Here is a 21,797-nt window from a genome sequence, read left to right on the forward strand (position 1 = left end):
TCCCCTTTATGGTCATCCTTGAGGAAGACCTACTAAAGAAACGTCTTGTGTGTACTTGGTATGTGCTTGGTATGTCTTGTGTGCTGAACATCTACGGCTGGGAGCTTGGCATGTATTAACCATTCTATACTTGCTTTACCATGAAACTAACGTAGGAAGTAGAAACACTCTCACCTTGCAGATGTGGAAATTGAGAGCCAGGAAAAATAAGTATCTTGTACAGCCAGAAACTGTCTGATATTTGAACTCACCCTAGGGCAATCTGACTCCAAACCCCATGCCCCTAGCCTCTCATACACCCAATATGATCGGGGTACACATGTGCTTGGATCCAGGACAAGAAAGCAGCAGGTGGCCTGTATGGTCTGTATGGTAGTTAAGAGCCCTCATCCAGCCCAGCTCTGACACTGATTCTCTAAGTGACAGAGTGCAGGTTCGTGCCTTCCCTGAACTTCAGTTTCTCCCATAAAGAGAGAAGGTTCAGGTCAATGATTTCCGAGGCCTCAAGCTCTATTATGCTGTATTTCAAGTGTGAAAGTATCACGGGGTTGTTGGTAAATGGGAGAGTCTGTCCTTGAGGGAAAGGAGAACAGAATAGAAAGGAAAATGTCAATAATCTGGATTCTGTCTTGCTTCTGAATTTCCATGCATCATTCATGATGATCCCCTGTGGTCTGCTAATACCTTTTCAGCGATGACCCTCAAGACTGCTCACAGCAACAGCCTCCATAGATGGAGGTGGGAGCGAGGGGGCAGGTGGCCACTTAGCACGAAGTGATGGACCCACAGCCAAGATAACAGGAGCAGGGACAAGTTAGGAAGCCTGGCCTCTAGCCTGAGCCCATTCCTACCTCTAGGAGTTCTTCGAGCCTTAGAAATCAGAGAAGGAAGGGACTTCTCCATTCAATCCCTTCATTGTAACAAGAAAGAAACTGAAGTTCAGAAAGAGGAAGCTCTTTGCCTATGGTCTCTCGTGGATGGGCAGCAAAGCTGGGCACAGAACCCGGAGTGGCTTGTGACCCCATCCCAGGAATCTCTCACCATGTTGAGCTGTCTCTGTGCTTCCCCTGCAACAAGGCAACCCTAAGGTAGAAGGTCGGGGTCGAGACTCATTGGAAAGAACACTGCATCAGGTGTTGGGACCACTATATGTTAATCCTTGCTCTGCTCTGAATGAGAAGCCTAGGGGTCATCTCTCAGGGCCTCAGCTTCCACATGTATACACTGGAAGAGCTGACCTAGATTAGTAATTCTGAATTAACCTGCAGGCTAATTGTAACTTACAAAATTGGTCTATGTGACCAATTTTAAATTGGTTGCCAGCAAGTACTAATTAAGAGATTTCACTTAAACCCCTAGATTTATGGCTTGGAATATTTTTCAACACTGGGTCTATACTCTCACATAGTAATAATCAGCTGGAGCTGAGTATTCTCTACTCCACTTATAGTTTACCATGGTCCCCACTGTTCCCTATCATAACCATCTGGCCATTGTTGACCCATTGACGTCACTTGCAAGTTCCTCCTTATAAAGCCCAGCTGAGAGTTCACCCTGTCTCCCTTAGCCCCCTGCTACCCTGCACATAGGGCTTTCACTGTCCTCTGAGATTACCACCCCACTGATGGCCAGCATCAGAATGTTTTCTGATAGTGACCTAGCAAAACTCCAACCTCTGCCTGTCTTTCCACGTAGTAGATACCAGTAACTACACTGGATTTAGGGACCAATCTAATCCGGTGTAATCTCATCTTGATCCTTAACTCATTACATTTACAAAGATTTTATTTCCCAAATAAGGGCATAATCTGAGGTTTGGGGTAGATATGGACTTAGGTGCGGGGGGGGGGGGGTGTCATCACTATTCAATGCAGTACAACCCCTCCAATTATTTCCTCAGGAAGATTTTGCAATTGATTTGCAAAGGGGGCCTGCAGTAGACCTGGCTGGGTTCGTGGCCCTTCCCCAGAGTTCTCACAGCCCCTGGGCTTTCCCATCAGAACACGAAGCGAAGCACCACGGACCTGTCTGGTCTCTTCTGCTTCCCCACCATAACTGTGAGCTCTGTGAGAGCAGAGACCTTGCTTGGCTTGCTTAGTTCTGCATCCCATGTACCCACCTTAGGGAGGCTCACTGTAGATGCCCCACAAATATGTCCTTTTTCCAGAGCACTTTGCACTGCAGTCAGTTAGTAAGGATAAGAAAAGCTATCCTTGGATGTTCCCAGAACTGAGCTGAGCCCATGTTGCTCCACTCCGACCCAGCATATGCCCTTCTCAGGGCACCACTCACTGGATCCCCAAATGTATGAGGACCCCACCCTTCCCCTTTACCTATGCCAAATGGCTTCCCTAATAATCAAGTCAACCCAGCTCCTTCCACACCATGCTCAGAGTAGTCCCCACAAAACACAGGTTTAAATATAACCTGCCCCTCCTCAAGATTTTCTTTGCTCCCCATTGCCTGCAGGATAAAGTCCAGCTTCTCTGCCCAGCATTCAAGGCCTAGCTTTCCAGCATGGCCTCAGCCCCCACCCATCCACCATCCATGAGTTCACAAGAGCAGCCTGTGCCCTGTCCCTCCAGAATCTGGCCAGTGTCCCATTCCTGGATGAAATCTTGATGCAGTTTGAGGAAAGAAACAGCCTGCCTGAGAGTCCCCAGCAGGTTTTAGGAGCCTCACTGTCTGTCAGCTGAAAAACAGCTTTATTTTTCCTCTACGAGTCTCTCTTGGCTTGAGACACATGGCTGTATATGCTTCTGGCTGAGGACAGCTCTTCCCCTCTCTGGGGCCCCAACTGTGCACTTTGGAGAGGTCAGCATGACCTGATGCTAGAGGGAATTGAGTCTTGAGTCACAAGGCTATCTCTCTCCCTACCCACAACTCTGTCTCCCAAACAACTGGACAAGGTGCCACAACCTGGGAGAGTTCACATTCCATTCAGGTTTGGGGGCATCGGAAGCCCCCGGCCCCTGGTTAGCTCTGGGACCCTTGGCCACAACTTGGCTGTTTGCTCCAGAGTCACACAGTAGACCCAGGCCCTTGTACTTAGGGTGGGTGCCGTGCGGAATGCACAGAAGGATGAAAGAATAGAGATCTTGGGATTGGGACAGAGACTGAGAAGTGGTAAGTAAAGAAAGAGACAAGACATGCATATACAGAGACGGCAAAAAGAGAAGGACACACAGACAAAAATAATAGATGGGAAGTCAGAGTGTCGCCAAGACAGAGAGAGAACAAGAAAGTGAGAGGGGAAAAAAAGGGAGGGAAAACAAGAGTCAAGCAATAAAGAAATGGACAAAGGGGAAAGGAAAGAAGAGATGTTTGAAAAAAGGGAGGGGACACGGAGAGAAGGAGGGAGGGAGGGAGATGGAAGAAAGGAAAGGGAGGGAGGGGGAAGAAAGAGAGAGAAAATGCAGGGAGAGGGAGAAGGGAAGTGGGAGGGAGGAAGGAGAGGGAAGGGGGAGAAAAGGCAGAGAAAAAGAGGGAGAAGGTAAATGGCAGGAGGAAGGAAAGGGGGAAGGGAAGGAGGGAAGGAGAGAGGAAGGGAAGGGAGGAAAGAGGAAGGGAAAGGAGGGAAGGGAAGGGAAGGGAAGGGAAGGGAAGGGAAGGGAGGAGAGGGGAAGGGAAGGGAGGAGAGAGGAAGGGAAGGGAGGAGAGAGGAAGAGAAGGGAGGAGAGAGGAAGAGAAGGGAGGAGAGAGGAAGAGAAGGGAGGAGGGAGGAAAAGTGGGAGAAAAGGCAGAGAAAGAGAAAGAAAAGGAGAAGGGAAGTGGTGGGGGGAGGGAGAGAAGGAGACTGAAGAGAAGAAGAAAGGGCTGAGGAAGTTTCACACTGGGAAGAAAAAGTCAGTATGGAGTGGGGCAAGGCCTGTCTTGGCTTCTTTCCCTGGTGTTTCCTGGATCAACCCTGGGCCTCAGCCTCCATTCACACTGGTCCAGAGGCTGTGGCCCAGGGCCCTGGTCAGCATGGAAGGCTTCTTTGGTGCCTATCTCTTTTCTCCCAAATGCTGAAAGTCCCCTCAGAAGTTGGGCCCTGTCACGTTGGGGACTTGGGTCCAGAGGCCCACTAAACAGATGGGTTCACTGAAACTGAAAGGTGGGAGAAGTATGGGGCCTGAAGCTGAATGAAGCTCTTTCGCCTGGACTCGAACTCTCCCCTCTCCAATCAACAGGGGCTTGAGTCCCTCTCCTCTCCTCCGTTCTCTCTTGAGGTGCACAGCCTGCAAATTCATGAACTGGTCCTTTGGGTCGGCCTCATTCAATCCCTCTCCTATAAGTGAAGAACCGGAGGCCTCCAGAGGGGAAAATCCTTGCCACGGCCCCAGCTGCTTCGAGCCAGAAGCAAGATGACCCTCAGGTCTCTCGCCTCCCATCATCTGGGCAAGCACTTTTGGAAGCCAGCCTTAGAGGGCTCCTGATGACTTTCATGCTGTTTCCAGTAAAGTCTGTGCTGATTCTTGGCACGAAGAGAGGAAATGAAGAGGGTAGGGTAGGAATGTAAATAAAGGGGAACTTTGGGATTTCATCTAATATATAATTATAGTATCCATGGCGGTGGCCTTGGCTGCTTTTCTGATGTACTGCCCAGGCTGTGCCCGGGCAGAGGTGGTGTCTGGGGGCGAAGGGGGCCCAGAAATGCTCCATCCAAGGCTCCAGTCCCCCTGGGCTTTTGTAATAGCATCGCTGGGCCAAAAAGCGTGGACTTGTTTGCAGAAACACATGGCAATCTGGAGACACTGAGAAACAACTCAGCACATGAGAGCTGGAGATCCTGGGTGTCGCAAAAATGGCATTGGGAGTACGTTGCTAGGAGAAGCAGAGGTCCTCGTACTGACTCTGAGCTCAGTCGTTGGCATGGCAGGGCCAGGACTGCAGGAGGAAGTATGGAATTGAGTGGTAGTGGACAGGTATCTCTTGGTGTCAAGACTGAAAAATCTGTTTTCCATACTGTTTCCAACTCATCTGGGCCCACGTGGCTCTTTGCACAAAAGACCCCTCTAAACATATTCTACCCCCTGACCCTCACCATCTCTACACTGTATCATTCTTCTTGCCAACCAATGTGGTATTTTGAGTTCAGGCTCTGGAAATAAATTAGCTGAGTTCAAAGCTTGATTTCTCCTCTTACAAGCTTTGAGGTTTTGGTCACGTTATCTAAACTCTCTGTGCCTTAGCAGGCTAATCTGTTGGATAAGAAGAACAGTAATGGCTTTAGAGAGTAGGTTTGAGGATTAAATTAGATAAGGTAGGTAGGTAGGTAGGTAGCCAGGCAGACAGACAAATCTCCAGGTAGATATAGAGATACGGAGATTTGGTACTAGACCGCAGCCTGGCACACGGTGGGGGTCATCTAAATATTTGGTACGAAAGGGAGTTAGAGGTTGTGAATGCGTGAAGGGGAAAACTCAGTGTCTCCAGATTGAGGCACTGACTTGGAAATTTCTTCAAATCGTTCAACAACTATTTACTGGATTCTTTACTGGTGTCAGTCACTGTTCTAGGTACCAGGGGTATGGGATAAAAAGGCAGACACAGATGCTGCTCTATGCAGCTGACAGGTGAGAAAAGACAGACAACAAACAAGCGACCAGATACCAAGTCATTACAGCTTTAGTGAGTAGCATGGCTTTGTGTGTCTCTATGTGTGGCAGGCAGGATTTACTGCAGATAATGTGGTCAAGGAAGGCCTTTTTCGGGAGACGAAGTGACACGTAATTCAACACGTGAAGGAGAACAAGGAGCCATCATGGGAACAGTGACGGGCAAATCCCGGAGAAGTCCATCCTGGGGAAAGGGAAGAAGCAGAGGCCTTGAGGAAGGAAAAAAGCGCTACATCCTAGCAAGAGTGCGTGGGGATGATGAGTAAAGGGCCAGTGTCCGAGAAAAAGACTTACTTTGCTCTCCCACTGGAATGCCGTGAACAGGAAGGTGTCAAAGTGGCAACCCCAGGCCAGATTGCTTGGGTGAAGACTGCTACCCCAGAGCGTAACGGCCAGGCTCCTCCACCTCCAGTCAAGCACGGACAGTGAGCTAGACACAGTCTTGTGCTCTTTACGTGTTTCAGTCCATCGAATCCTCACGATCCTATGAAAAGGGTCCTATCGTGATTCCATTTTACAGGTGAAAAATTGTAACTCAGGGAGGTTAAGAGATTTGCCCAAGGCCACCTACCCACCTGAGGGGAGGGGTTGGAGTGGAGGCGAAGACTTCCTTCTGTCTGATCTAATTTTAAGGCCTAATTTTAAACTGTGTATGTGAGGTGGTGGGTGGGAAGGGGCAAGTGGATTCGCGACGTCTCTACCGCCTTCCCCGCTGCTGACCTCTGGCGACGGAGTCATCAAGGAAGCCTGACATGAGCACATGATGACCTTGTGAAAAATTCAAAGCGCTTCCTCATCTACCACTCATTTTAATCTTTGTGACCACATGGGGAGGTAGAACTAATTATCTCTACTTTCTGGATCAATCAGCTCCATTTCACGGATGAGAAAGATGAGTGTGAAGCACCTTCCCTGGGGGTCTGCAGGCCGCAGGCTGGGTCCATCCCCAGCGTGCTTTCCATGACAAACAGGGCTGCCGTTAGTGCGAAAGCCCTCTTGCACTCATATTCTGACAGGTCCATTTGTGTGATGCACAAGGACAGGGATAGCACGTGGGGCGAGGGCAGAGGAGGGTGCGTGTTAGAGGCAGCCTGGGTACAAATGTCAGCTCTCTTTCTCCTTTCATGTAATTTTGGGCAAAATGTTTACCCCTTTAAGCTCCAGTTTTCCCACCAATGAAACAGGAGGTGATGACGATGATGATGGTGATACCAGATCCACAGGATTATGGCAAGGATTAAACGAGATAGCACACCCAACATCATCCTTAGCATGGTTCCTGGCACACAGGGAGTGCTCAGTCAACTATTACTCTCCCCGCTACTGCTATTATCCAGGAAGTACCAGAGGCACCGAGAATCAGGACTTTGGTGCAGTCTTAATCCCCACCTCAGAGGTGCGCAATTCTCATAGCACAGAGTTTAACCTTTCCATTTCACAGATGAGAACATCAAGGCAGAGGCGGAAGAACTGGCTCTGGGTCCCACTGGGAGTGAGTGTGGGAACTGCTGTCTGACTCCTGACCTCAGGCTTTTTCTTCACAATGCTTTCCCTTCTCTAGAGCCCTAGTTTTCCTTTTACTCCTCTCCTCCAACTCCACCCATCCCTGCTAAGAAGGAACCCCTCTCCTCCCCCAAGCCTCTGGCCCCACCATGGATGTTGGCATGTGGTTGTAGTACCCAGGCTCCCTTGGCATTCTTTTCAGAGAGCTGAGGCCAGGGAGGTGAAGGACGGGCCTGGGGCAAGCCTCTGAATGTGTGGGAATGAGCCCCCCTCCCCGGGAATTGGGCCTGGCTGCCACTGCATGTTTGCTCAGGACCCTTTGGCCGTCATCCATGGTTTGAGAAAGGCAAAGCAGCCAAGACAAGACAGAGGCTAATTACCTTGGGTAATAGGAAATTGAGGAGTGGTGACAAGAAGGGTATCTAGGCCTCTAGCCAGGCAAGGGCAGGGAAGACCATGGATGCCTAGCCCAGCCTGACCCATCCACTGTGAGTGGAGATTCCTTCTCAGGGTCACTCTCCAGTTCCAACAACCCAAGGGTGCAGGAGTTGGCCACACTGTCAGACCTTCTGGAGACCCTCTCCTCTCTTTGTTTGTTTTCATTCAAAAGCAAAACAAATGAAACAAACAAGGAAATTCAATTTAGACAGGGCCCAAATGCTGAGGTTTCTGTTTTGTTACACCAGGGTGAGCTTAGGACAGAAAATCAGCCTTGACTTTCCCTCCCCCAACTGGTCTCAACCCAGTGGTGCTTTGTAAAACTACATGGATAAAGGGGCTGCAAAAGTAATTTGCTTTCCTTGGTGGAGTGAAGAAAGGGAGTAGAGATTCAGAGAGAGAGAGAGAGAGAGAGAGAGAGAGAGAGAGAGAAAGAATGAGAGAGACGGAGAGAGAGAGAGATGAAGAGAGAGAGACGAAGAGAGAGGAACCCACACTCAAATAAGAAACAGGACAGAGAAACTGAGGTACACACACAACAACAGAAGAGAATAACAAAGAGAAAGGCAAAGTCAGAATGACTGGGAGAATGGCAGATAGACACAGACAGCAAGCTATGAAGAATAGACTTACACAGAGAATGAATGAAAGGCAGGAGAGATGAACAGAGACACAAGGAGGCATAGTGGGGTAAAAACACGTGAGAGAGGCAGAAAAGCAGGAAGGACAGGAGCCCAGGAGGAGAAGAAGGGAGAGAAAGAATGAGAAGAAATCTCGTGGCAAAAGTATGCATTCTCTGAACTCTCAAGCTAGGGTGGATCTAACACACCTTCACTTTGAAGGTGCCAGAACTGCAGAACAAGAAGGGGACATGAACGTTTAGCCCAAGGTCCCAGAGATGGAAGTGGTGGTAGTGAGATGTGAATGCAGACTTCCTGCCTGAGAGACTGGCCCTCTCCACCTGAATCCTATTATATCTCTGGTGGGGTGGATGGGGGATTTGGTGCCCTGTGCTTAATTGAAACACAGGGGTGTGGGCTCATGCTCTCTTTTCATTCTATTTCATTCCCAAAGGATCCTGGGCCAGTAGCACCTCAACCTGCTCCATAGGAAATGGCTCTCCCTTGGTTGTCCTTGGAAGAGACACAGATACCAAGTGATGGAGTCAAGAAGAACAAAGCAGTAACTATATGCAAGGCATTCTGGTCAACCCCTGTCTGTGGAGTTTGTCACTTACTGCTCTTCCTTTTAACCCCGTGATATGAGAACAATTACCAGCTCCCTATTTCCAGAGGAAGACACTGTTGCATCGAGCAGTGAGAAATGACTTTCCCCAGGGCAGGTCATGAGTAGAGGGCGGAATCAGGATTTGCACCCAGTTTAGTCTGTCCCCAAAGCCCATGCTCTTCCTACTTCCATACACAGCCTTTTGGACCCAAGAGTAAGAAAACTGATTTTGGTAAGGAATGAGCAAGCAGAAAATAAGAAGCCCCAAGAACTGACAATGGAACTATTTTAAAACTCACGACCGTGTTGGTCAGACTTCATGGAAGGAGAGTCACCAATAGGATGAGAGATGGGTCCAAACCACACCCTGGGATCCTTGTTGAAGCAGCCCAGATTCCACAGCCATTTAATAAAATCAGTTTTGAAAATAAAAGAAAGAAGTGTTCAGAGTTAGGAATGACAAACTCATGACAAATACATTTCCAGGACAGAAGAAGAAAGGATGGTCCCACTTAACGACATGGCAAGGGGGTCATGGGTGTTAAGCAGTAAGGGAAAGAAGAAGTGAGGGAAAACCACCATCATCTTGAAAGGATTCGACTGATTTGTCAGCTTTCAGGGTTAATTGCTTTTGGGGTTCCATAAGACATTTCATTGCTCTCTACATAACAGGCCTGTAGGATTCCAGACTGCCTAATGCCCGGACTCTACAATGTCACCCAGAGACAGGGTTACTACTTGTTTCTCACTGGATAGGAACCACCTTCCAGGGCTCTGGCCCTCTCTGCTAGATGTTGTCCCAGTAGTTGGTGAATGGACGGGAAAGGGATTAAAATTAACCATTAGCCCAACAAGGACAACAAGAACAACAGTGATAACAGCTAACACTTCTTACACTCTTACTGGGAACTCATCACCAAGTGGAGAGCTTTTGTGCACTAGCTTATCAAATCCACTTCAGGTCCCAGTGCATCAGACATTGTTATTATCTACATTTTCACAGAGGAGGACATGGAAGCTCAGAAGGTTGACAGGCTCACTAGGTGTCACACAGCTGGTAAGTGCAGGGGAGAGATGTGAACCCAGATCTGTCTGCCTCCAGTCTATGTGCTTAATGAGGGACAAAGGGACCAGAAGCCAGTCATCATGAAGTCTTTCAAAAATGTTACTTTCTTCACATAATCACAGTTTTCAGAGTTGGAAAAGGCCTCAGAGCTCTTAATCTAGTCACATACATTTGATAGATGCGGTGGTCCTGGACACCCAGAGGTTGGTGTCAGCACTTGTTGATTAAGAGGCAGTGGAGTCATGCTCTCAAGATCTGGATCCCAGGTCAGCAGTTAAGGCTTGAGGCAAATGCTACTTCCTCTGGCAGGTTTGCCAAGATGTCCCAGCAGAAGAGATTTGATAGCCTATTGTATTTTGGGGATTCCATTTCCAGAGCTCTCACTGTCCCCAGTTGATTCTGCTATTCTGTACAAAGTAAAACTTGGATCCCAACATCTACAAGATAGTCAATGGCAGAGCCAGGGTCAGAGGCCCACTCTCTAGCTTATAGGGATATTCCTGAATTTGGTGCATGAATGTGTTGGATGTTACCAATGAGCCTGAATATGTTGGATATTCTAAAGTATGCCATGGTCTTTAGAAAGGTCATGGCCTTCCAGAGGAAGTGGGGATGGGATATGGTTTGGAGGTGAAAGAGATTCACATTGTGAAGGGGTTAATACTTACTGAGCACATACATACTGTGCTGGGGTGTTTTTTGTTTAATTCTCATGTGCCTCTGCAAAATAGATTTTATTATTACTGTTGTACTGAGGCTTATAGAGGTAAAGGATGACATAACTAAAAATGTCAAAGCCAGATCGGAATTCACGGTCTGTGGCCTTTCATACCATCATTAAGTTCTAAGTTATTTGAGAATAGAACCCTTGTCATAGTCACATTCATACCTGCATTTCTTAGCTCAGTACCAAGTCATAGGAACTCTTCAGAAAATGTCTGCTGAATAAGTAAATGAGTTATGAGTGAATGAATGAATACATAAAAATGGAATGAATGAAAGAAGTGATGAATAAATAAGTGAATGAATGGTGGAGTATAAGAGAGGAAGAACAGATATATGGATGAATGAGATAGATGGATGCAGAAAGGGAAGAAGGGGGGGAGAAATGGATGGAAGGAGGGATGGGTTAATGATTGGGTAAAGGATGGATAAATGCATGGATCACTGAGTAAATAAAAGAAAAACATAACTGAGTTCAATAATTTGTGGATAATGCCCTCCTTGTTAATAACTTCAGCTTTCTAGGCTAAGGGAGGTGCCCTATAGTTTTGTAACTAGGGTACATGAAGAAAGCTTGTCTCTAGAACTCTGTATTATAGCTTTTGATGGATGCATCTCAATGTGGCAAATGCTCACTGAGGGGAGAACAAAAGAAAAACGAGCCCCTTTTCTAAGATTAACAGATGAGCCTCAGAATGACTTCCTTTTGTATCACTAGAAGTTTGGATGCAGTAACTCTAATATATTTTGTGAAGGAGTGATAATGGCACTATTTCTAAGGAGGGGGAAGCTGAATCTAATAAAACTAACAACAAATATATATATATATATATATATATATATATATATATATATATATATATATCTACATACCTATATATATATGTCATATATATATGCTGCATGTATACATACTTCAGATATACAAATCTAAGTATTTTTTCAGAGGGGATATCATGGAATTGAGAAAAGAACACCAGGCAGGGACTCCTATCCCAGCCCTCCTTGCTAACTCACCACTTTTCCTCTCTGGGCTGCAGATTATTCATCACTAGAAGAAATGCTTTTGTGTTCCTGGCCTCCCTGGGCCCTCCAGCACTAACCCTGTGTGATTCTGTGGCCTATTGTGGCCACACTTCTCCAATGGATACTTCCAAACCTTAGCATCTGAAGGTGCACATACAGGCTGTCTATAAAACGTTTGGCTGCCTGGACAGATTATTCATGCCTTGCCTCCCAGACTTGAAATCATCTTGTTTCACATCCCCCACGCACCCAGCACATCTTACTTGTAGAGACCGTCGGGCTCCAGACACTTGAAGATGACGGAGTAGATACTGACTTCAGGGACCTCTCCATGGCTTCGACCAGCTGCTACACAAGATGTGCCCAGGCCAGAGAGTAAGTCATCGGCAAAACTCAGGAATTCTCCTGGAGGGAGACAAAGAAAGATGAGCTCCCCAGCTCGGGCCTTGGTGAGCAGACATCCTTGCTGCTGTCCGAACCCAAGAAATGTCTGGATACCATTATCAGGAGGATTAGTGGACAACGCAAGCATAGCATATGAATGACAGAATAGTATCTAGCCTTAATGTCTCTTTGTTTAAATTTATGCCTGAATTTTCCCAACTGTAAAGTGGGCATACTAATATCTGCCTTTATAAAATTGTAGGAAGGCTCAAATGAGGTAAATTATTGTGCAATAAAAATATACGAAAAGGCAAAAGGTGCATCGTGCTTTCTGTCCAGACTAACTATTCTGGTCTTATTGCTGCCATTAACTTCCTCTTAACTACTTGAGCAAGACCTTCCTTCCGGGAACTGCATTCTCCTTGCTGGTGTAACAAAGGAGTTGGACCAAGGATGTAAGATAGGTTTCCTGTTACATGGTCACTCTTATGCATGAAGTGGAGTCATGAAGTATCCTGGTTCTGGATTCTGGATTCATGAAGTGGCTCATGGATTCAGGAAGTGTTATGTTGGTTCTGGATTCGTGAAGTGTTATGTTGAGATGGACAGAGACCTGGTCCAACTAAGGGGGAAAAAGTTCCATGCCTGATAAGTGATGGCCATGGGACAGGAAGGGACAGAAGAACAGGAGCCTCGAACTCCATGATTTCTAAAAATCAATCTAGACACTGGATTTTAGGAAGCAGCTGAAGTTTAGTAGAAATAGACCTAACTAAAAGGAATAACTGGACATTTAAAATCTCAGGTTCTACTTTTAGCTCTGTTAAGAATTTGCTGGATGGCTTTGGCCAACCAAATTCCCATCTCTGTGCCTTAGTTTTGTCTTCTGTAGAGTGAAAGTGGTAGGATCACTATTAGAGCTTTTGAAAAAGGAAAATAAAAACATAGATGTGCACAAAGATTAAGATATATGGATAAACGTTACAGTACCATTTAAACCAGGATGAATTTAGAAACAACTAAATGTTCAATGATATAGAAATAGCAGTATCATTTATAGTTCAGTGATGCAATGGAACATTTTATAGCCATTAAAAACAAGATTGTGGAAGCATATGAAGTTATATGAAAAGATATTAAAAGACAGGTTACACTATTACAGAATAATCTAATTTTTGGTGGAAGTTTTACATGTTTATCTATTTAAAAAGAGAAGGAAGAAATTACAAAAAAAATGTACAATAGTGGCTTTGTCTGGAAAGTGAGATCATGGGTATTTTTCTCTCTTATTTTTGCTTATCTCTGTTTTTTTTTTTTTAAATCATCGATAATGGACATGTATTACTTTTGTAACAAAGAAAAAAATCAATAAAAAATTACTTAAAAATAGATAAAATAAATGAACCAGGCTAAATGGCCTCTTAAGTTCCCTTCCAATTCTAAAATGGGATGATTTAGGAGCAAAACAAACACGTGGATTATTTTATACCACACAGTATGGAATGATTTGAAGCGTCCTTACCATTCATTCCTTCTCCTTCTTGTCTAATATGGAATGCCTCACACTCTCTTCTCATTTATTCTTAATAACGACAAGAGGAAGAAGTCCATTCGACTAAATCCTCTCCACTTGATGTTAAGGACAATCAAATATATTGGAACCAACATGGAACAGTAATAATATTGGCCAAGTGCCTGAGAAGGCTGTGACCCAAGGAGGCCACAGAGCTCTTCTCTACCATGGAACTGGTAAAGCCAAATATATAGATCACAGCCTGCTGGTGTTTCAAAGAAAAGTTTCATTCTTCACTCACAGGTGAATGATATAACACTTGTCTGACTTGAACTGTCTGGAAAGCCCTAGGATTTCAGGTAAACAACCGTTCGATAACGTACTTGTCCGTAGGGTCCGATAGAGCAGATCTGATTGTAGTGTTCTGTTTTCTACTTTTTTACAAAGACATCTACAGTTCATAGACTTGATACGTAGGTGCCAGAGGGAAGCATGTGAACCAGGCTGATGTCAGCAACATGCAAGTTCACCTGCTATTGTCAGACAGGCTTGGGACTGAATTCTACTTCCACCATTTATTGCAAGTCTCCTAACCTCTGAAAGTCTCAGTTTTCCCTTCTGTAATACGGGATCAGTAACTGTTACTGAGTTTGGAGTCCAGAATGAAAGAATCTAAGAAGATTCTTAGACCGGCAGCCGTCTAGAACCAGCAGTTGGAAACCAAAAAGGTAAATGAAAGCTTTATTCATCAAGGATGTTGGCATCCTCTGTTTCTTTCACAGGCCTCTTATGTCAGCTTCTTCCACAGTAAAATCATAAACAGACAATGTCTCTCTTCCAACAGCTACCAAAGGAGAGCAACATATAGGGTGAAAAATGAAGAAAAGGGGGAAAAACATAGAATTACTCACTGGAGTAAGGGCTTTGTCTCTCGTGGTTTCTTAGGATTTTAAGTTTGGCAACTTACATTTGTTTTCTCTGAGCTTGGATCCATGTCTGTCTGCTTCTCAATTTGTTTCTAGATAGCCATTGAAAGAGTTGGCCCCTCATGAGGGAATTCAGGATTTCTGTGGCCAGTATTAACGGTCTTCAAGCCAAAATATGGCTGACATTCATTCACAAATGGGCATAGTTTTCCAGATGTTTCAATGCATTTCAGAACAATTGGACCCTGGATAAAAGCTTTATAACATGCCTGACAGGTCAGTAAGACAGGAACACAGCTCTAAGCTTTAAGATTTAGTTCGAAGGAAGAAACTGGATAGCCTGGAACACATAACTAGTCATATGGAGGACAGTATAAGGACATACAGCACCCAGTTGTATTCGGGACTGCATAGACATGATGACCTTTGCATGGAAAGTGTCAAAAGGAAAGGAAGTGACACAGTGCCAACTCTTCTTTGTTTTATTTAATCATCACAGTATCAGTATCCAATCCTAAGGAGTTAAATGTTAGCATCTCTGTTGTAAAGCTGGGATTAAGCTCACAAATTTCAGGAGGGACAGAGCTGAGATTTGAACCTGTATCCTCCTAACTGGGAAGCCATACTTTTTCTTTTATACTATGCTGCCTCCTAGAGAAAGTTTAAAAACAACAGTGTTCGAAAGTGAGGTTTTCAATTCTGTTCAGTTTGCAATTGAAGCGTGTCACTCTCTTAGCTTTGGGAATGAAACAATGAAAGAAATAGTTCCTGACCTACAGTTTGTAGTGTGACAAGAGGAAGGGTTCTGAAAGACAAGAACAGACCAACAGAGTAAGTTGTAAGATCACTTTTCTTGGCACTGTCTTCCAGAAAGTTTAAATGTAACTTCGATGGAGACAGGTGAATGAGGGGATCCTTCACTTCCTCACCTGTTGGAAGGGGTCCTAAGGAAGATCTTTTCTGTGTACAAATGCAAATCAGTGCAGTTCAACACATGCACTGGGGTTCCACAATACCTCAAGTCTGGCAATGGGACAATCGAATGAACAATACTACAGGGCAGTGGTTAAGAGGCTGGGCTCTGAATTTACACTGCTTAAGGTTAAATCCTGGTTCACCCCCACTTACGGCTTGCCTCAGGCAGGTTCTTTGATTCCCTCCACCTATCTCCTCATATGTAAAACAGATAGAATCATAGTATCTAATGTACAATGTTGTGAATATCATATAAAATGTTGCATCTATTGCTTACAAATCAATTAGCACCGTGTCTGACATACAATAAGGGTTCAAAGATATGTTAACTATCGTGTTAATTATTGTTTTCGTTAACACTGTCATCATATCAGAGGAGAGAGATAAGGGCCCTTAGAACTTTTTTTTTTTTTGGTCCAATCTTTTATCCTGTCCTTTTCCAGGTGACAATTGAGGCTTAGAGAAGGAAAGTATCATGTCCATGGCCATACGCAAAGTGGGAGGTCCGCTTGGAACAAACATTTCATCTCTTGGCCCTTACAGCCTGTGTGGTGATTCCTATTAGCCTCTGAGATAAACCCGCTGAGACCTGAAGACCTTGCTCTGAATTTCTGACCAACTACCTTCAACATGAACGTGAGCTAGATTTACTTTGTGCCAGGCACTGTGATAGACACAGAGTTCCACCCTGCCATCTTCTTAAACTTGGACTCCCTGAGAAAGATAAAAAGCCTAGGAGAGACAGAAGTAGTTCAAGAGGCTTCCAACACGTGCTATATTCTAGCAGCGGCTTGCCCATCAGGACATGCAGAACTCCAGGGTGGAGAAGGAGAGGCAGACATGGTGGGGGCTGAAGTCTGTCTCCTCTGTGCCCACACCAACTTCAAGCCAGATCAACACCAGTTTGATCTATTTTATATACTGATGGTCACGTTTTATTTAAGTTGGGGACAAAAAACTGTTCTAAAAATATTGGCTTATAAGTTTTACTGCTTAAAATGTTTGAATCCTAAAACCCTGCCACATTCTCTGGTAGAAGAAATACAGAGGTTCAGGAATGTTGCACCCCACCCCCAACCCCAAATTCAAGGCTTCACAGCCACTCTGGGGCAGAGTCGAGGATCAAACCTATTTGCTTCTGAGCTCCATGTGCCTTCCACTAGGAAACTCTGCCCAGGTTAGGCTACCCCTGTCCCCTCCTCTCTGGTATGTTATGGCTGTGTGGCAGAACCCTCCTAGACGGGGCTGCTGTTGCCACCGCCTAGCCCATGCCTGTCCAAGATTCTAACATTCTTTCTCTGTTTTTCTTTCCTTGAAAACAGATAGGGAGTTGGGAGTCGCTGTACAGGAATGTGCCTGTTCCCCATTATGGCTCTTCTGGGGCTGTAACCCGAGTGGGCTTGGGCCAGACCCCCACACACTGCTTCATCCACTCAGACTCGAGCCTTGCTCTCATTACGATCCACAGCGGAGGTCAATCACAAATTCTGCCGGAGATTCAGAACCAACCCAACAAAGCACAGTAATTTTTCGAAAGGCCCCACCCCCTGCCTCAATCCCTTCTCCTTTTATCACTCCCTCAAATCCCCTGCCTCCTCGTTTCCCCCCTCTCTCCCCTTCTCCCCTCACCCCCTCACTTCTGATTGAGTTGAGGTCACAGTCAAAGCCGGCCACAAGAGCAAATTGAAAACAGGCTGGGGGGGGGGGGTGGGGGGAGAAAAAGCAGCAAAGAAATTCCAAAATGGAAGGGGCGGGAGTAGTGAGTTATTTAGCCCAGGTGGGGAGAAAGGTCCCCGCTCCAGCCTCCACGCTCTTTTCAGGAAACGCCAGGGGGATTTGGAGGCAGCTTCGGGCCTGGTCTCTCTCTAACCTGAGGATGCTTCTTGCTGTGGTGCCAAGGAGAAGCAGGGCTCTGCATTTCCCACCATTCCTTTAGTTGGGCCAATGTAGAAATTCATTCAGAGACCTTGTCATGACAAGATGCATTTTTTCAGGGCCTCACACTTACCAGCTGCCATTGGTTTGTTTCTTCACAAACACGGTACTTGAAATCTGAGGAGCCAGTGTCTGGTTCCTACCTCGAGCATAATGGCAGTACGAGGTGGAGGAAAGAGAGTGGGTTTGTGGGGGCAGATGAAGGACCCGGTTTTGAAGCCAGCCTCCACCACTTAGGAACTATACTATCTACGGATGGATGATTAAGCTCTCTGAGACTGCTTCTTCATCATCAGAGAATCAGGTGAGGAACAAATAATTTATGTGGTATGCCTGCTACATGGATGGTTTACCAATGTCCGTGCTCCCCCAGTCCTGCTACCGTATGTCCATTTCCATCAGGTCACAGCAATTTGTCTGACAGCCAAATTTTTAGTGGTGAAACTCAGCTACTTTGAGATACATTATATAATATCTAACTCCCTAGAACTTTTTTTGTTTTTAAAGGAAGCAATATTTAAGAAGGTTGAGGGAAGAAGGATGGAAGGTAGGCAAAGAGGAGAGAGGGAAAGGAAATCTCTATTCACTCTTATCGTATGGCAGGTATTTTTTTTAACATTGCCCTGATTAAACATTGAAAACAGCCCCATTGTGATTTTCAATACAATCTAAAGATTTGGGTTAACCATGCTTTTACAAATGAGGAAACAGGTTGAAAGAAGGCTAAGAAACTTGCCTAATGGGATCCCATGCTTTTCCTACTGCACATGTGCCAACAGACTAGGAGATGCTGTTTCAGCAGGATTTGTGTTTTGGTCACCTCTGTGTCCTCAGTGCCCAGCATAAGGCTGGCCATGCAGAGATGTGTGGGACTCTAGAAAACCAGATGTCAGTGGTTGAAGGCTGGATCCACACCCCATCTCCCCAACAATGGCATCGGGCATTAGAACTCTCTTTTGGGAGAACCAGGATGCCTCCTGGGTGACCTCTTTTAGGAATGCATAGGACTCGCAGGATATAAAAGAGAAGGGACTGCCAAAAAATGATTCTCAAAATGGCAATGGTGGTCTAGCAAATACCTACCAAAAGTCATGTGAAGGGACTTCTGGCTCATCTCCACGCAAGTCCTCGAGTGAACCATCCATAGATTGGACCAGCTTTAAACCCATGCCTCCTTCTACTAACAGTGCATGAGTTTTCCACTGGAGAACCAGCTCTCCCCTAATGTCAATCTATATGATTTCGGTGGAGCTAAGGCCTACTCCTTCCTCCAGAGATGGGCATGTGGTCAGCGACCCGATATTCCATGTCAGAGGCCAACGAGAGATGAACAAGTGACTCAAGCCTGATCAATCGGACTAACTCCTGGGACAGAGTCCAAGTCCTGATGATGACATCATTTGAAACCTTGGATCGGTTGGGTCTGAAGTTAGATATCCTCTTGGATATTTCAAATACATGAGTCAGTATTTTCCCTTTTCTGCCAAAGTACTTTCCGTTTGTTTTCAGTTACTTGCAACCAGGAGCCTTACCAGACACAAATCCTATGAGGTAGATTTTATGATTGCCATTTTATATGAAAAAAAAAAAGCTTACAAAAAGCTTACAGGTCTCAAGCAGATTGCCTAAGGTCACACTTCATCTAAATAACAAGGCTGAACTTCAAATCCATAGCTGTCAGACTCCAAAATCTGAGCCTTTCCCATCATAAAACACTGCCTTGGGCAAGAGATACAAAGATTCTATTATTCAACAAAAATCACTGAGAATTTCCAATTCCTATTTCCTCTAGTCCTGTTTTCCAACCTCATTGCCTACATTATCTTCCTCACTAACTCATTCCAGCAATACTGGTATTCTTCTGAGGAAGAATGCCTTGCATTCTCCAACCACAGGGTCTTTGCACCAATGGCTTCCATCTCTGGAGAGCTCTTCCCTGTATTTTTTGCATAATCATTCCTTCTCCTTACCCAGATGATTACTGAAATGTTACTTCCTCAGAAAGGCCTTCTCCAGCCACTCAGTCTCATCTAATCCCTTTCTGTCCCCCTTTTCTACTTTCTCTTCATAAACCTTATCAATCTTTCTCATATATTGATGAATTATTGTATTGTCTGTATACCCCACTATGAGCCCCATGGGGAAAGGACTTTGATCACTTACCACAGCAACTGTACATAGCAGATTCTCCATAAATATTTACTGTGTACTGTGACCTGAGGTGATGGCTGGCAACACAACGTGAAGAAGAATGTCTAAGTTTACGTGCCCTGGGAAGCAGAGACTAAAAGAAGGGTCTGGGTGCAGATGGTTATTCTGAGAAGCACGCATGGGAGAGAGGAAAGAATCAAATAAGGAAAAAGAAACATCAATATAGAAGTGCATGATGAAGTCTACTGCCATGAATCATGGGAACACTATTCTACAGAGACCTTCTAAGAAGGGACCTAGATGTCTCCCCAAATCATTTGGCTGAAAGCTGGGAGCTAGAGAGCATACCACCTGATTCCTGATAACTGCTGGTTGAGAACCTCCCCGTGAAAAGTTCCCCATGCCTTTTTTTTTAAGCTGTGCATGTACATGGGCCTAGGGAGCTCCCTTGGTCCTGTATAACAGCATGATGAGGCAGAAAGTGGAAGCTTACTTTTGAGGTCACTATCAGTACAAGGTGAGCCTTGGTATAGACAGTACTACCACCACTGCTGTGGCTAAAATATCCAGGACCAAGTGGGTATAGTATAGCCCAAGAGGTGTCTGCTACAAAGACCCAAGTCCTGTGTTTGAGAAATTCACAGAAAGAGCAACTGACATGCCTTGTTCACTGAGGTCTAGGATAGACGCAACTGGGTAAACCCAACTGGTGAAACAGTCCACAAACAATTATTAAATACCCACTAGGTTCCAAGGAAAGGACTACCCACTATGGACAGAGCACTGGGCCACCCTTTCCCTGTGGTGCTCGCGGCTTAGCAAGGCAGATTTGCAATGGTTGCTTTTATGAGCAACCCACCAAAGAGTCCTGCAACTTATTATTAATATGGAATTTAATAATATTAACCTCAGTATTAATATGCACTTGGCCAATACAGACTGCCCTTTTCTACCGCTGGATTAATCAGGGCCAAACAAGCCCTCGTCATCCCCACCATCTCGAGGACAAATGATGCTAATGCATTTGGCCAGAGTGGGTATTGCTAACATGTGTGAGGAGAGCTGATCTGGGGGGGCAGGCTTGTGGAGGAGGAGCAAAGTGGAAAGACAGCCAAGGTCCCCTCACCATCACTCTCTGAGGACCACGGTGCTTGTTTACTGCCCTCACAGCACGCATCTACAGAAGCTTTGCTTTTCTTCCTTGTCTTTTTTTAACTTGCATTCCTAAATGTTACACTATGGTGAAGTGGAAAGAACCGAATGTACAAAATGTGCTTCTCATCAGAGTCTCCGTTCCCCTAACACTTCCAACTTTGTCTGGGCCGAGCACTTCATTCAACGTCTCCCTCTCTGGGTAAAGAGGCAGAAACGTTGTGTGCTGACAGTGGGTCCTAATAGCCCCTCTGACCACAAGTCTGATGAAACAGTATACAGTCTGGTGGAGCTGGGGTTACTATTCTCATTTTATCCAGAAGAGAGGTGCAAAGAGTCGGGGCAAGTGGCCCCCCACACACCTACTGCACGGTGAAGCTAGCACTTGAACCCAGGTCGATCCAATCCCAGAGCCTGTGGTTTTTCTTAATTGTTCTGTTTCTATGGACCTCAGTCTCCTTGTCTCTTAGATGAGGATGTCATTATCTACTCTGGAAGAGGGACATGAGGAGTGAATTCAATTAAGTCCATAAAAAAATATAAAAGTGCTTTATTATCTGCAAACTGTGATGTGTATCTAAGGGGTTGTTGGTGAGGTAAATCCACAGAATGACAGGCAAGAGGATGAAAATGTCAGATGGGTTCTGCTTCTGGAGTTAGAAGGAGGGAAAGGAGGCCATCTTTCCGGAGGAACTGAGGTATGTTGGTGTTCAGCCCAAAGGACACACAAAATGGAATGATGATGAACCTTTACCAACCTGGAAACATACTCATCAGTGGCAAAGAGGAATTTGTATCCCAAGAAGGGGAAAGGCATTGTGCTGGATGAGGGTGCTATAATGCAGGGCAAGTTAGGACTCCTGGGGCTGGAGCTTCCAGAACTCTTAGTCCTGGAAAGTGGGCTTCTCTTACTTCAGTTCAGCTAAAGTCCTATCGCCTCAGAGCCTTCTGCATCACCCTATCTAAAGCAGACATAGGCTGCCTACTCTTAATTAGGCTTCATAGAACTCTTGATTTTCTTTTAAGCACCTGTAGTTACTATGTTCATTTATTTATTTTCATCTGATTACTAAAACGTGAGCTCCATGAGCTCAGAAGGCTTATCCATCTTGTTCCATCTTTTTCATGGTTTCTGTTTAGCAAAGAGTGGGGGACAGAGCAACCATTCACTAAAGATT

At 45.4% G+C, this 21,797-nt stretch overlaps 1 protein-coding gene across 4 annotated transcripts in view; it reads right to left on the bottom strand.

Annotated features, from left to right (window-relative positions):
• Positions 1-21,797, bottom strand: part of ASTN2 (astrotactin 2) — an 874,248-nt gene that overhangs the window by 42,059 nt on the left and 810,392 nt on the right. For all 4 annotated transcript variants that reach the window (XM_019454036.2, XM_019454034.2, XM_019454035.2 and 1 more), the window contains one exon: positions 11,847-11,988. In XM_019454036.2, the coding sequence (XP_019309581.2) occupies positions 11,847-11,988 (142 nt within the window). The remainder of the gene's footprint in view (positions 1-11,846; positions 11,989-21,797) is intronic.

The sequence above is a fragment of the Panthera pardus genome, unplaced genomic scaffold (genome assembly GCF_024362965.1).
Source record: "Panthera pardus isolate Hobbes unplaced genomic scaffold, ASM2436296v1 HiC_scaffold_20, whole genome shotgun sequence".
NCBI lineage: Eukaryota > Metazoa > Chordata > Mammalia > Carnivora > Felidae > Panthera > Panthera pardus.